Source organism: Gasterosteus aculeatus, chromosome 21, assembly GCF_964276395.1.
Source record: "Gasterosteus aculeatus chromosome 21, fGasAcu3.hap1.1, whole genome shotgun sequence".
NCBI lineage: Eukaryota > Metazoa > Chordata > Actinopteri > Perciformes > Gasterosteidae > Gasterosteus > Gasterosteus aculeatus.
In genome coordinates, this window is record NC_135708.1 from 11,196,169 (window position 1) to 11,212,205 (window position 16,037).

The following is a 16,037-nucleotide window of genomic DNA, read 5'->3' on the forward strand; positions in this document are numbered from 1 at the left end:
AAATGAACAATAAAATCTAAAAGAAAATGTAAATACAAAAAAGATGCACAAGCAAACAGATAACAATACTCTACACACGTGTATTGTGTACCGGACCAGATGTGTTTTAAATAGAGTCAGTCAGCCGGGACGCGGCTCTGTTGATGAGACCGGCAGGAATAAACAGTTTGTGTGGCGTGAGGTCTTGTTCCTCATGGACCTCAGCCTCCCGGCGGATGGAAGGGACACACACAGTTGTGTAATCTAGTATTTGCGTGTCTCTTGACTACACTTTGTAACCTCAGGCCGTTCCTCTTGGCGATGTTTGTCTTTGTTTAAGGAGCACAACTCGGCTCAGAAGCAACTTTTACATCCCTCTTTCACCCCAATAAGGACAAAGCAGGAGTGTAGGTCACTGGTGTTGCAGTTAAGGAAAATATTATATTTTTCATGGAATATTGGCCGTTTCAAATACAAGCTCCCCGGTCTAGATGAATAGATTGTGCAGTAAAATGTCTTTTAGCACAATGGTTTTGTACCAGGCAGTATTACAAAACTTATCAATGTACTGCAGTACTTTCCCCAGCTGCTTATGATGCTTTCAAAGACATGGACATGATCGGACTGCATAGTCAGCATTAATCATGTTTTCATGAGTATCAGTCCCAGATCAATAGACTGAATACGGGAAGTATCTCTGTCTCAAGCATGAATCATTCATTGATAACTAATATTTCTTACTCAGCAAGATAGTTAAAATGGAGAAAAGCAAAAAGAAAACTCAAGACACTGGAGCCACGGAATAAAAGCTTTCAAACATAATATGTATGTTGAACAGTTGTTGACTGTTGCGCTGTTGACAGTTTACTGTCTGAGGTGTAGTAAATAAAATCTCAAGATTTAAGAGATTTATTTTCATTTCCACGTTTCGAACGTACGCGTTCAAAGACAAAGCCTCTGGCTTCAAATCCCAACAGCCTCCCCCCCTCAATCTGTACAACAGGTTGGACATGTCGATGTGAACTGCTTTAAACTGCATTTGCAATCCTATTCACAAAGATGAAGCAGGTTAGAGGCGCGTTCCCGTCCAGGTGGTTGTTTGTGCGCCCCCCTCCCGGGCTGCATTGACGCGCTGATCACTCAGTTAGTGATGAATTGATGTGTGAATAGTGAGCCTAATTGCAAATTAGCATTTCTCCTGATCTGTGCCTGCAGGGTGTGTTCATCAGTGCACGGACGCATGGGGGGGTGCTGGTGGTGCTGGTGTAGGCGTGTCTGGGGGGGTGAATGGAGCATCGGTATGTGGGAGAGATTGGCCTTTGATGACCGGCCTTACTGGACTGTATTTCGCATGCGTATTCTTGAGCGGCTACAGTGAAAAAAAAGGTGTACAAAGCAGATTATAGAAACATTTCAGCGCCATCATGTTACTTATGGTTTGCTTGCAAATCTTTGGTTTTGCTATGACATAAACCTCTGTCTATTTTCTTTCCCTCCTGTAATTAAACTGTAACAGTGACAACAGGCCACCCGGCCGGCAGGCGTCATATCTACCAAACTATAGCTGGATTTGACCTCATGTGGTCCCAAAGTCACATCATTATTCCCTCAGTGTCCCTTGCTTGTATCGTATAGATTAGTCGCTGACCGTGTGTGTTCAGCAGCTGCGTGGGTGTTACGGGCGTGAAGTGCGAGACCACCAGTATTTCTTTTGTTGTCTGAAATGTGTGCAAATGATCTCTTAAGTGACCACCTTCTCACAACTGTGACCCCTAAGCTCCTTTCATGAAACCATCTCAGTAGTTTAATCAGTCATTGTACTGTGTGTGCTTTGATATTTCAGTGGTGGAAAATGAACTCATCAGTAACTAAGCCACTTACTTACTAAAGCAAAATACTTGATTACAACAAAAAAGCCCTGCACTTTAAAAAAAATACTTCCATCCACAGGGCAGGAGAGTTGTGATCAAATAGTTTATATGCTTCTGATCATTACAGTCTTACTACTCTATTTGGAGTATATTGGGTCCAGAATTGAAATTCAAGATGACAACGTATGAGCTGATTTTCAATTTTATGCACTAACACGTAACATACATACGATTGGATTTTTTTTACAGATGGAAAAACAATGAAAAGATTTTCCTGTCACCGCAGTGTGTCTTCCTGGGCTTCTGGGAGAACGTTTCCATTTGTCTCTTCATGTGTGAATTCAGGGACGTCTGGCCCATTTACCGAGATCCGCATTGATCAAAAACACACACGTCGTTGTCTGCTTCTCAGGTGGTCGACCTGGCACATTTGTCTCTTTGTCCGCTGGTGGGAGTGTGCTTGTGTGCGCTCTCATGCCTGTGTGTGTATGTGTGTGTGTCTGCGATACAGAGAGAGAATAGAATAGAATAATTGTAAACGTGTGACCACGTGGAGACATAAGTTCATTTAATGGCAGCGGAAACACTAACCGGGGGGCCAACATCCTCCACAATGACAATCTCTATGAAGGTATTTATAGCAGGACTGAGTCGATATCACCATATGGTGCCTTTGGTGTCCTCGTCACAATCAGTCATCAAGAAAATGTAGCAGAATAATGAAACTCTAAGGTCTTATTATAAATGACCAAACATTTGCACACATATCAGTACAATCATTAGTCTCTTGAAATGTGTTTCCTTTGTTTTATACCGTTGCTTTGTACGTGATTTTGGCACACTGCTCTGCTTACTACAGTATGTGTAATAAGTGGTTAAATGAGACTGAATTAAAAAAAAAGTATAGTTTTATTGTCCACAACAAGTTATTTGATTAAATGAGTCATTTTGATCATGTATATTCTATTTTCATAATCATATTGAACATTTTACATGTGAAATTGCCGTCCACCCTGTCGTTATGGGGTAAACTGCCCCTTTAAGACACCCGTGATGTCTTCAGTGACGTTATTACCATCATTTTGTCTTCCTTCAATGAAGACTGAAACAGTGGCTTGTTGCAGAGTAAGTATTAACACTTATATTTCTTAATTTTCATCATATTATGTGTGTAGTCAGATGTTGTCAAGCTTAACATGTCCACTCTGTCATAGTGAAATATCAGTTAATATAAAAACTTTTCAGAATTTTGAAATATATTTGTGAAACAGTACACTGTCACCTTGCTAAGTGAATCATATTGCTTACTGAAGGTCCAACATGTGCTCATTAAATGCTAAAATTAGCCAAAAATGTCCACCCTGTCATTGTCCACCCTGTCAGCAAGTCTCCTATGACAGGGAGGACACGCGCATAGTTTATGCCACATGCTGATAATTGTGTATAATAGCTGTTGTATATTACAACACGTTAACAGCCAATTAAAGAGTGTAAGGGAACATTTTGAATTGTCCTTCAGAAAGGAATGAGCTCAAAAGGAGCTGAGATAGCGAGGAGATATCGGGAAGGTCGTGATGCTGACCGGGATAGAAGAAGAAATTACCTTTAGAAAGAGAGAGGGACAAATGGAATAAAGACAGAGAGATTGGGGATATTAAGGGTGTCAGTGAGAGAGAGAAGAGGGCAAAAAGAAAGGAATGGATAGAGGGAAAAAGGCAAGCGAGAGCCAGAAACAGGGACATTGCTGCACCTCCCCTCAGCCAGGGCCCTGCAGGTTAGATCATTGGAAGTTTAGCTGATGACTTATTAGAAATTTTAGATTTATTTGAAGGACAATTATCAACTGTTTATGTCCCCATAAAATTACATATCGATAACTATAATTTGCTAAAATCATACTGAAAATCCTTACAAATATTTTGTGTTTTAGGCAACGGCGTCAAGGGGAAAGCATTCAAAGGAGTTTGCCTATAGGAGGCGCAGCTCGCAAAATAGAAAACCAAATCTGAGAAATACAAGATGAGGTCCAGATCACCACGTGCAAAAGTCAGTTTGTTGTTGGGACGTCAAAAAGTGAATTCACTCATCAAAAGAGCTTTTCCATATGTCCCCGATTAAAGACAGATCAAAACCTGTCCGTCTGTTGGTAATTTTCCCCTACATGGGAAAAGGACCTGTGACATTCTTTATAGAGAATTAAATAGTTTGCAATAATTTCATTATTATCAAAATACTTTTCCCATTAAATAAAAATATACCGTTGAGCAAGGGACCCAATAACATTCTGAAAATGTACATTTTATAATCACTATGTATTTACAATGTACTTACTCTACTTTGAATTTGCCGTTTGCATGTTCTTTGTCTGCTTGCAGTTAATTTATACAAAGTGTAATGCAGTAACATGCATTTCTAACAGCATCAGATCTACTTTATAAAATAAATATGACGTTCGATGGAAAATCTCAGCTTTCTTTTTGGAAATGGGCAAGTCTCAAAGGCACCTTATGGTGATATTGACCCGACTACTTTAGTTACCATCTGGCGATGACGTGTTACAAACTGGCGACAAACTGTGAAGTTGGTGGAGTAGAAACATAAATGAAGCGTACAAAACTCTTACAAGCTCCGTAAATGTATGTAATTGCCGCCGAATCGCGTCTCGCAGCGCGCCCTCCTCTCCAGCAGGGGGCGCTGCCTTTAACCACGCGCGACGCACGGCCACCGGCGGCTGGTCCCTTTAACTCCGCTCACGTGGGGCTCCCGGCTGGCTCGGCACCGCGTTCCTGCTACTCGAATCCCCCTCGCGGACCACGAAGCCGTTGCACCCGCCACGCGGCTCGACAACTTCACGCCGGTTAAACAAACGGGTTAACGGAAAGTTGCAGCGGCGAGCTGTCGAGATGGCGGAGGAACTTGAAAAGATTCTCTCGCAGCTGACTGAACCGGACAACGCTGTCATTCAGCAGGTGACGACGCACGCATACGACTCGTTTGGATTTAGCGTTACGGTTAAACGATTAAATGCTAAATAAAGCCGGACGACCAGTTCGATAACTGACGTTAACGGTTTACCAACGGTCACCAAGTCATGCTAGCTGTCCCAGCGCAGCAACGGTTAAACAAACGGTTAACGTTAGCTAACGTTAACTGTCAAACCGTTCATGACATTCTGAACCCCCGCCGTCGTCCAACGTGGTGGAACTTAACTCAAGTTTGTTACTACTTATGTCTTACTACGTTACTCAAGCACGTGAAGTTGGTTGAGTTTAATCTTACTCATCAAAGGGAAGCTAAGGACCGCGCTTGAGGCTAACCAGGCTGCATGTTGTACAGCGTATTGGTGCCCTGTGATAACGTCACAGCTATTTGTGGCAGCCGTTCTCAGTCTGACCTCTTTTGTTCCCCATTTTTAGGCCACTGCCCAGCTGAAACAGGCTTTCAAAGACCCAGCCATTATACCGGCCCTGTGTGCTGTCATGAGTGGCAGCCAAAACCCCCAGGTATTGTCTCTGGGGGCAGAGCAGCCAGAGAATGCTGTTTTTATCCAGTGGGATTAGCATCATTTCCAGGATGACTGCATCTGAAATGCACAGAGGGGTTGTTATATTTTCCTCATGTGACCCCTTAGATTCGTCAGTCAGCGGCTGTGATGCTGAGGTTGAGAGTGAAGAAACACTGGAAGAAGATTTCCCCTGAAGATAGAGAGAGGTTTGCTCCCCTTTATCCTTTTATTGTCATTAAAAGATGCTCTATCCTTGCCATAGTTATATTTGAGTAGAGCTGTAATTGTGATGTTTGTTTTCCTTCATGCAGCTTAAAGGCTGTCGTGCTGCAGGTCTTCATGCAGGAAGCCGAGTAAGCTAATCAGTTACTACAATGATATTGTTACATGTCTGACGTGGCCTAGATTTCATGACTTTAAAGTGACACTGACACAGATGGGCGTTTTTTTAGCCATGCACGTGTGAAATATAACGTATGAATGAGCCTAAACTCTATGCGTATGCCCGTCTATATGCAGGCACACAGTGCAGCACTCGCTCTCCCAACTGTGCGCAGTGATGGTTAAACATGAGACACCGGACCGTTGGCCCGCCCTTCTGCAACTACTCAATCAAGCCACCAAGAGCAGCAACCCTCGTGACAGACAGGTACGGGACTCTCGGTTCCACCTATTGGTATCATTTTATGTGATATCATCTAGTAACCTTTATATAATGGTCTGGTTTCCCAACAGGTTGGCCTCCTGCTGCTGAATAAGGTGATGGACGCCAATCCGGAGCCTTTCAAGCCTCACTACTGCCAGCTGCTACAGCTGTTTAGTACTGTGCTCCAGGACCACAACAACCCAACGGCCCTGTACTACTGCATCCTCACCCTCACATCTATTACTGCATACACTGGAAAAGAAGAGAGTGTGAGCCATCGTGACAGTGTTAACTTGTTTACATGTTTTCAACTAGTATACTGACAATTAAACCGTTACAGATGTGATATATTTATAAACTTTTTGATGACTAAGTGACATTTTGCTACTCTACAGAACCAGATGCGCGCTATCATCCCAAGTCTGATTGTCGCTCTACAGCACCTCATCAAGGCCGATCAGGTAAATTGGAATACATTTAACACATAGTATAATTAAGTGTATTTAAGGGAAGGGATTAATATGACGTGTGAAATGATTGGATTTGTCTGTCTGCACAGCGCCAAGCTGGCGAGGCCATGGAGGTGTTAAATGAGCTCATGGATACTGAGATGTCCATCATTGTCCCTCATGCTGCTGCCATTGTCCGCTTCTGCTTGGAGGTGAGAACTTAATGTCTGAATTCTGTCTTTCCTCTCCACTGTTTTGCTATGAATTTGATTAAAATGTTCAAAACAAACAAAAAATATTCATGAAAGTGCTGAGCTTTAAAGTAACTTTTATTCAATATCATTGCCTGTGTCAGGTGGGTAGTGACGCCACGCTGAGTGACTCTCTGCGGGTGAAAGCGCTTTCTTGTATTGCCTTCCTTATCAAGTTGAAGAGCAAGGTAATCCACCAACCAACCATCAGTTCATGTAATAAATGTAGAGTCTGAGCTTAACCACAAAAAAGTGCTCGCCTCAGTTCGATGATGTTGAAATCGAATATTCAGCATTTTCAATATTGTGTAGACGGTGCTGAAGCAGAAGCTGCTGAACCCCATCCTGCAGTCCATCTTCCCTGTGCTAAATGCTGCTCCTCGCCCTGGTGAGCAAGACCCAGAGGATGCAGAGGATGACAGCGGAGATGGCACCGATAATGACAATCCCAAACACTGTGCTGCTCAGGTTGGGAGAAGTTCTGTTCGTATGCAATACCTTGTGTTGTGTAATAAAATGCACTTTGCATAGTAGATAAACGTCAGAGTTGCAAGAAAAATAGAAGTTAATTAATTGTTTTTGTTGTTCCAGATTATTGACACGATGGCCCTCCATATGCCCCCAGAAAAACTATTTGAACAACTGGTAAGTCGGTGTAAACAATTACCGATATATAACGTGAAGGGTAGTTTTTTTTTATTTTCCTGTTTGGATTTTGTAGAATTATCAATGCTGCACTGTGCATTTAAATAACCATGTATCACATATGAGCCTTTGACTCAGGTCACTGCTTCTTAACGATGTATTTTGCGGTGTCTTGTGTTTGAAGATGCCCCTCACCCTGACCTCCCTTGCCAGTGAAAACCCCTATGAGAGGAAAGGGGGTCTCATGTGTCTCGCTGTGCTAGCTGAGGGCTGTGCGGACCACATACGCACCAAGTATGGCTTTCTTCTGAAAAGTTCCCATATATATATATATATATATATATATATATATATATATATATATATATATATGATTTCTGTTTGCAGACAAATGACAATTCCTAAAATTTGAGTGTCTTCCTACTTTTGTGTGTATCTGTTAGGATGCTGTCATCAGTACTGCAGACAGTGTGCCAGAGTCTTTCTGACAGTAACCAGGTGGTGCGCAGCGCCGGCCTTTTTGCCCTGGGACAGTTCTCTGAACACTTACAGGTGAGTAAACACAGCAATGTTACATTCATTTTTATTGTTGTGTTTATATTACATTTCCCAGTTTGAACTTGTGGGAATGTGTATATGTATAGAAAAGCGTTTTAGTATTTTAGATTTCTTTTTTCCACCTATCGTTTCCAGCCTGAAGTGAGCCAGTACTGTTCTGAGTTGATGCCTTTGCTGCTGGGCTACCTTTCATCCTTGAACCAGACAAAGGTCGGCCATGTCACTAAGGCCTTTTATGCACTAGAGAACTTCATGGAGAACCTTGGTAAGCTGAAAAAAGGTTTTTTGCAATGACACGATCATATAGAAGTGTATACACACCGTATGTATGACTCATACATACATTAACTTACCTGACATAATAAAAATAAAAAAAGACATAAAATTATCCAAACTTGTGTTTAAAAGTGGTATTAAAAAGGTTCCACTAAATGCTTCAATAACGGATCTTCATGCTTTCTCTCCTCTTTTTTCCCCCCCCTAACAGGAGCAGATATTGAGCCCTACCTGCCCACCCTGATGGACACCATGTTGTCTGCTCTCAACAACGCTGAAAACTTAAAGATAAAAGAACTTGCTGTGTCTGCTATTGGTGCCATAGGTAAGAATCGGTCCGTTAGATCCATTAGATTGATATGTAAACGCACGATTAAGCCAAACAATACAATTGATTTCTTGATGAAGTAAAAAAAGATCCCACTTGGATCAGAGTGTAGTTGAAGTAACTCATGTCTCATTGTAAAATCTCTTCGTCTTTTCAGCCAATGCTGCCCATCAGCTGTTGGTCCCCTACTTCCTTCCAGTTATTGAAAGTCTTAAGGGCTTCCTTACTGCCACCACAGAGGAAATGAGGTCTCTGCAAACTCAGTCCCTGGGTAGGTAAAACACCAATGTTTTCACTTCATGATGTCTGTATATTCAGAACATTTCTTTTTTTTTTTTACCACTATCCCTATCTTGTTTATACAAACATCACGCTTGCAAAATTTGCATCTCACTCCACAGAGCACTGAACAGCATGAATGAACGATTGTTGATCCTCTTGTGCTGTTGCTGTAAGGTACTCTGGGCGCGCTGGCACGTGCCGTCGGCAACGATGTCTTCGGTCCTCTCGCTGCCGAGTGTGTTCAGCTGGGCCTCAACCTCACCGACACCATCGATGACCCCGACTTGAGACGCTGCACGTATGTAACTCAGTGTGTGTAAATGTTTCGGAGTATCTTCTCGATACTTTTTTCGTCCATTCAATATAAATGTCCACACTAATAGTGTTGGTTTTGCTTCTTTATTCCTGATTCCATAGTCTTGTCTAACATTTGTAGCTGCAGTTCACCTCTGAGCCACACGAGGGAGAATGAATCTGTAATGTTGGTTTTTAAACTACATGCTTTCTTGGTCTCATTCATAACATATATTTAAAATGTGTGTATTTTTCAATAACATGAGTCCCCAGAGAAAAAAAATGTGAACGAGTATATTGCTGTACAGACTAATATACAAATATTTTTCATGATTCAAAGACCAAAGAAAATGTTATTGAAATGGCATAAATCCTGTATCCTTAACTTGTGCGCGTGTGTCTCCCCACCATCAGGTACAGTCTGTACTCTGCTGTGTCCACAGTCAGCCCGGACTGCCTCACTCCTCACCTCACTGCCATTACAACAGTCATGCTGCTCGCTCTCAAGTCCAGCGAGGGCATTACGGTATAAAGCACATATACCACCCTGAAGCATGTGGGCTAATCACAAAATACATAATCACAAAGCATTCCCCGTATTGTCCTCCCTTTAGCCACACGTTGAGGAGGACAAGACCTTTGTCCTGCTGGACGACGATGACGACGACGATGACAACCCCGACAACGAGCAATTTCTGGAGGATGAGCCTGTGACGGATATCCACGACGCTTCGGGGTTAGGGGCCACACACAAACACGTGTATACAGGTGCATGTATATTTACTACACGTGAGCAAAAGCCTGATGTGCCTTCGTCTTGTCATCTGTCCATTTTCAGATATATTGTAGAAAACTCCTACATCGACGAGAAGGAGGATGCCTGTGATGCACTGGGAGAGATTGCCTTAAGCACCGGGTAACACAAGTTCTACAAGGCATTCTTAAAAACCTTGTTTATTTAACTGAATTATACGTGCACAGTTATCTAGGAAGTACAGTTTGTTCCTATCTATTTTGACAAGTACGTTCTCCAAGAGCTTGATGCAGGTTTGTTGTGTGTGCGTTTTTCATTTTGTGTTGTCGTTTTCCTGGACAGTGTTGCCTTCCAGCCCTTCCTGGAGTCTAGCTTCCAGCAGGTCTACAAGTTGAGAGATGTAAGTATCTCAGTCATCCTTCTCTGTGCAATGTGAATGAAGGACACTTTGAGAGTTGTGTATGTGTGTAGCATGATTGTGATCTGAATATGGAATTGTTTTACAACACTTCTGAATGGCAGGTGCCTGTTCTCTCTTCTCACCCTGAAAGTCTCTCATTCTGTGTGTGTGCGTTCCTTCCATCCGGCCATAGTTTCCCCATGAGGACGTCCGCACAGCAGCATTTGGAGCCATGGGTCAGTTCTGTCAAGCTCAGCATAAAGTCTGGCAGGAGAGTCCCACTGAGGCCAACCACCAAGGTACCGGAAATCTGTTACCTTCAGCATGGAACAAATTGTTTGATTATGCACCTTTGCCATTATTTAGGTAGAAGCCGGCTGACTGACTGACTGACTGACTTGTACATCTTGTGTCCCTCCCCAGTCTTGCAAAAATTGCTGGATGTGGTGCTTCCTTGCTTCGTGGAAGCCGTGCGGATGGAGAACGAGCGCCAGGTTGTGATGGGCGTCCTGGAGACAATGAACAATGTCATGAAGTCTTGCAAGGAGGAGGTTTTCAAAGACCCTTCTCGCCTTAAGGAGATCAGCAATGTCATCCGCGATGTGCTCAAGCAAGCGGTGAGAAGGGTCAATGATGATGATGATGATGGGGGAGATGGCTTTATTTGGTCAACGTTACATAACCAAAAAATAACTTCATAGTCATGATGGATATCGTGTTAACGTTCATTTTTTTTTTTCATCCCCAGACTGCCTGTCAGGGTGATGATAGTGATGAAACTGAGGATGAAGAGCAACAGGTTGGCTGGCCTTTCTGCACATTAGTCATAGTTATGAAAGTAAAAGTGCATATACACATATTCGCACGTCCAAATTCTTTGTATATAATTACGAATATTAACAACTTTATTCCCATTAATGGAACAGCATCAATTCTTCCTGCCACCCTTTGATAATGTAAACCCCCTCAAATTGAAATTAAATTGTTTCTATTTACTGAGACGTAAATATAGAATCTATACATATAGATTCCCACAATACTACGTTAAAAAAAAACAAAAGAAACAGCGGGTGAGTGTGCTTTTTGTTGACGTGCTCCCTGACCAGGCCGAGTACGATGCCATGCTGCAGGAGTATGCTGGAGAAGGAATTCCCCTCGTGGCCGCCTGTGTGCCTGCAGACAGCTTTGCCCCTTTCCTCAACGACGTGCTGCCTGTCCTCCTGAGCAAAGCTGTGAGTTTGGACTCAATGACAAGTACTATGGTTCAACAGAAGCATTATTTGCTCCAAATGGTCATAACATGAAGACTTGGTTTAAATCGGTTCATGGGGCCCCTTTGACCCTGTAGAGACATCGTGCAATCCCACTAGGTATTGATTCATGGCACTAAATGATCTTCTCCCTCCAAAGAAATCCTCGTGCACGGTGGCCGACAGGTCCTTTTCCGTGGGTACGATCGGAGAGATCCTGCAGGCGCTTGTGAGCGTGTCCGGGGGCCAGAGAGTGGCGAGCAAACTGTCCAAGCGGCTGCTTCCTGTGCTGGTAGCCGGAGTGAGAGACAGCGATTCTGAGGTTCGCAACAACAGCGTCTTCGGACTGGGGTGTCTGGCCCAGGCCACCGGACCCATTTGCGTGTCGTATCCTTCTTACTTGCGTCCGAGTGTTTCGCTGAGTGTGCACGTTGGTCGTCTTTCATCCTTTCATCGGGTCAAACGCCAATAAATGAGTTCCTTAGCAAAGCGCGCTCCAGGGACTATCCCATGATGCTCTCCGTGTTTTCCAACATGCTGACCAGAGAGTCCAACCTCCGGGTGATTGACAACCTGTGTGCCGCCCTCTGCAGGATGATCATGACCAACGTGGAGGCCATTCCTCTTGAGCAGGTACGGCTGCGGCTCGCAGCGCCTCCCGGCGAGTCGTTCCAGCCACCGCGAGCGAACTCTGCCGACGACACAAATTAATGGCGAACTCTCTCTGACAGGTCCTTCCCGCTCTGGTGGCTCATCTGCCCCTCAAAGAGGACTTGGAGGAGAACAAGACTGTGTTCAGCTGCCTGGCCATGCTCTACACACACAGGCCGGATATGGTAACACACACACACACACACACACACACACACACACAATGGCCACCTGGTATCACATCCGTCTCCACGGGGCGTCCTCGCTGCTAACAATTCAGATGCACATTGTTGGTGCTGGAGCAGCTTTTTAGAGGTTTGAAATGACAACATGTGTTATATAAACCGCAAACAGGCAAATCTTTGCATGTTTTTATAAAGTATTATTGCATCACAATATTCAGGCATACAGCATATTTCAACTCAGACATTTAGATGACAGTGGAGGGGCAACGTTTAATAAAGAGCAATCACTTCTAACAAACATCTAATGTATCCACGACGCTCCGGACCATGTGTGTTTTCTAATAAGTCTTTTTGTTGCCCTCAGGTTGTGAACCTGATGAAGCCCATTGTTGCGGCTTCCAGTCACGTCCTCGGCTCAAAGGATGTCGATAAAGGTGAAAATCCCTCTGCGACCGGGCTCCATTTACCTTGTTTTCTTCAATTGCGTCGATGTTTTGCCACCATCCTTAAACCCATTATTATACCTCTCCTCCACAGAGACGGAGCACATTTTGGTCGTGCTGATGAAAGAATTTGCCCTGCAGCACTCCGCAGACTTCCAAGCAGCTGTGACCTCACTTCCTGTAGAGCAGCAGGCCAAACTCGGCGCGGCCGTGTCCACCTCATAGCCCACACACATCCTTCCACTCTGTGTGAAACCAGCTAAAACAATACATTTTTATACGTAGGTGGAAAAAGGGATGGGCATTTTCAACATCTCTCAAAACGGTTTGAATACAGCACTTCACCAATCTTATAGTTATTAAATTTGAGTAATTCTTCTGAGTTTTCACTTTTAATTTATTGCTTGTTCTATGCTAAAGTTTTATTGTTTCAAACAGTTGGTTTACCGCCCTGTGTTCGCGTTGTTTGGTACCTTCTGTAAAGCTGGTATTCATTTCTCCTTTCTGCCCCTGTTTGGAAAAGCTTCTGACTTTGCTGTGTGTGTTTTAAAAGCAATGATCAGCTGTGCTCGAGGCTGAATGCAGCAGTAACCATATCTGCACTATTAAAAGAAACAAACTAAAAAAGCTATGCCACTATAACCCAAAACACATATTTGACAAGTGTCAGACGTTTTTACAAAGGTTACCAAATTGAACGTGATGTTGGCAAGTTCTGCCGTGCGGTCAATGAAAGAAACTAAGGACACTGAATCCTCTCAATAAATGCAGACTTGAGTCCTGGAATTGATTTAAGAATGTGCTTCGGGGTGGACGCGTGTGGGTTCTGCTCGGTAATTCACGCGTTCTGCTCCAGATGTTACGGATGTGGCTCCTCAGATGTCCGGTGTCGCTGTGGGCTGCTGGTTTTCCGTGTCCAGGGCCATGGTCCTCTGGCCCGGCTCCCCTGAGGACACACAGGGCAATTTGTTTTTTAAGCGCACAAGTCACTTCAACCACACATACTTCCGTCTGTGAAAATGCTCAAAGCGATTAATGGCACATATTCAGCCAATAACAGCCTAGTAAATGAACAAACCGCACGACAAGATGTTATCAGTTTCTCTTTATCTGCAGGCTGCATGCTAAGCTTACCCCGTCCCCTAGCAACCAGCCTTCACTACAAAGTATTTCTGTTAGTTTTCACAGTTCCCCACAGCATGTAGGTGCAAAATGTCCTCTGGACTCTGGTGTAATGTTTACCGTGATCTCATTTCAGTCTCTGTGGTCACTCTGTTCATCCGTCATCTCACAGCTCAGAGACCCCCCCCCAAGTATTTATTCCTACTCTCTGTTTGGAAAAGCTTCTGACTTTGCTATGTGTGTTTGAAGCAATGATCCCCCAATGAAAACGCACACGCAGAAGTTAATCAATTGTAAGTGGAACTCGTCCGAAACCCCCTCGCAGCTGACTTTAACGGCCTCAAAAGGATGCAGCAAACCCCCCATGCGTGTTATCACAGTTTGATATTGTAGAAGTACTTCGGGACGGACCTGCGCACGTGTGCTTCCAGGGCAAGATGTTCATCCCCGTGCGGCAGAAGGAGCGGTCGGTGTGCGCCTCGGTGCTGTACAGCACCTCCTGCAGCGCCTGGTCTCCGGGCTTCTGGGCTTTCACCCTCACCTACAGGAGGAGAAACCAAGCGGGCGTTACTCTTCCGCGCGGACGCACCGCGCTGCCGCTGGTCCGACACGCACCTCCAGGACGGTGATCTCCTTCTCCTTCAGCTTCCCCGCTTTGCTCTTAACCTGGGTCTTCTTGGTGTCCACCCACACCACCCGCTCCTTCACGTCTGACCTGGACACACGCGTGTTATTAAACGTGCACTTGCTTTCTAAGACACCCCCCCCCCCCCCCCCCCCCCCGGCGCTGAGAGCAGACTCACTCTTGGATGCCCAGGTCGGCCAGTGTCGTGTCCAGGAAGGGGAACGGTTGGTGCGCCGGCTCTGGCTCCACCTGCACGGGCAGTGTCACCGACATGGGGATCTCCCACTCCAGCTCCACACGCACCACCCTTCCGCGGGGCCCCGGGGAGCCTGCTCCTCCTCCGCCCTCGACCTCGCCCTCCTCCGACAGGCCCTTCGTCTCGTCTGCCGCCAGCTTGACTGATCAGTGCCCCGGAACAAAAGAAATGGGACGCGTCCCTCGAAGGGTCTTCGCTTTGTCTCTGAGGCCGGACCTCTCCTCCTCTCAGCTGGTGGTCTCTGATGATGGAGGCCCTCTAGAGAAGTGTGTGTCTAAAATGCTTCCCGACCCGCGCTGTTATAAGCAGCCGGGGTGAATGTGTGTTATGTGTCACTCAGATGTTAGATTTATTCAGCCGTCGGGGGAGGTGGAGGTTGGTGGTGTTTGCACCGCCAGGTGTGTTGGTGGATCATCAGGCTGACCGGGCCTCCGTTAGTGGAGCATGTCTTGTCCCTAAAAGGAGGAGGTATGTGTGCCCGAAAGCACTTGCAGTCTTTGTGGAAAATAATAATGACGAAGGTGTTTGTGTGTCTGTGTGTGTTGTCGGTGTACCGCAGGAATCTTTCCCCACAGAAGCAGCACTCTGGACTCAGCGTGTCACATTCCGTGGTCAGCCTCAAAAAGTCCCGGCTACGTCAGGTGACGTGAGGGTTTGGGAATGTTCAGAGCCAAAAGGCAGGTCGACCGGCTGAGCATCAGGTCACGGGACCAGATGTTCAGGTTTTGGCTCATTGAGTTCTAGCCAGCAAGGTAACAAAAACAACAATCAAACCAAAGTGGCTTAATTAAAATGAACACGGCAGTGGAAGGGACATTTCCCAGCTTTGCGCTGCGACCTGAACGCACCACAAGCGGGTTCAACACAGTGACCTTAAGGATTCCTGCGGTGACTCAGATCAGTTGTTACTTTTAATAATGTGGAATTGTTGAGGCGTCAGAAGAAGATGCTCTTCTACGGGAAGCAGGGAGGTGCTGATGTTCCTCCAAGTTGCATCTGAGTGGGTTCTGTATATTATTCTGCACCACAAACTCCAATCTGAATATTAAGTTCTTTGGTCCAGAACCACAGACGTTAAGCTTCCTGGTCAACGTTGTTATTCTAGGATGTATCTAGAGGTGTTCAGTGTAAAATATATATTTAAAGTGCATTGATTAATGAGCACTTCATGTTGGAGAATATTATACTTTACAACATAAAAAAACTATCCTAATAACTACAGAGTTTATCAGGCATGAATATGTGAAGAGTGGAGGAGTAATTGAAT

General features: G+C 44.7%; 2 protein-coding genes across 2 annotated transcripts; one reads left to right on the plus strand and one right to left on the minus strand.

Annotated features, from left to right (window-relative positions):
* Positions 1-4,425: 4,425 nt before the first annotated feature.
* On the plus strand, positions 4,426-13,553 carry ipo4 (importin 4). Its single transcript, XM_040167878.2, has 30 exons — positions 4,426-4,819; positions 5,267-5,353; positions 5,482-5,561; positions 5,667-5,708; positions 5,875-6,004; positions 6,091-6,270; positions 6,397-6,462; positions 6,561-6,662; positions 6,806-6,889; positions 7,014-7,169; positions 7,293-7,346; positions 7,531-7,640; positions 7,790-7,898; positions 8,040-8,169; positions 8,392-8,505; positions 8,666-8,779; positions 8,965-9,088; positions 9,499-9,610; positions 9,699-9,820; positions 9,923-10,000; positions 10,181-10,238; positions 10,432-10,537; positions 10,662-10,855; positions 10,987-11,037; positions 11,345-11,470; positions 11,649-11,875; positions 11,989-12,121; positions 12,220-12,324; positions 12,689-12,758; positions 12,862-13,553. The coding sequence occupies exons 1-30, from the start codon at positions 4,754-4,756 to the stop codon at positions 12,990-12,992; spliced, it is 3,261 nt and encodes a 1,086-aa protein (XP_040023812.2). The 5' UTR covers positions 4,426-4,753; the 3' UTR covers positions 12,993-13,553.
* LOC120812076 (uncharacterized) lies at positions 12,502-15,400 on the minus strand. The gene is made up of 4 exons (XM_040167885.2): positions 14,693-15,400; positions 14,505-14,604; positions 14,301-14,430; positions 12,502-13,713 (listed from the first exon to the last, which is right to left on the minus strand). The coding sequence occupies exons 1-4, from the start codon at positions 14,785-14,787 to the stop codon at positions 13,643-13,645; spliced, it is 396 nt and encodes a 131-aa protein (XP_040023819.1). The 5' UTR covers positions 14,788-15,400; the 3' UTR covers positions 12,502-13,642.
* Positions 15,401-16,037: the final 637 nt, after the last annotated feature.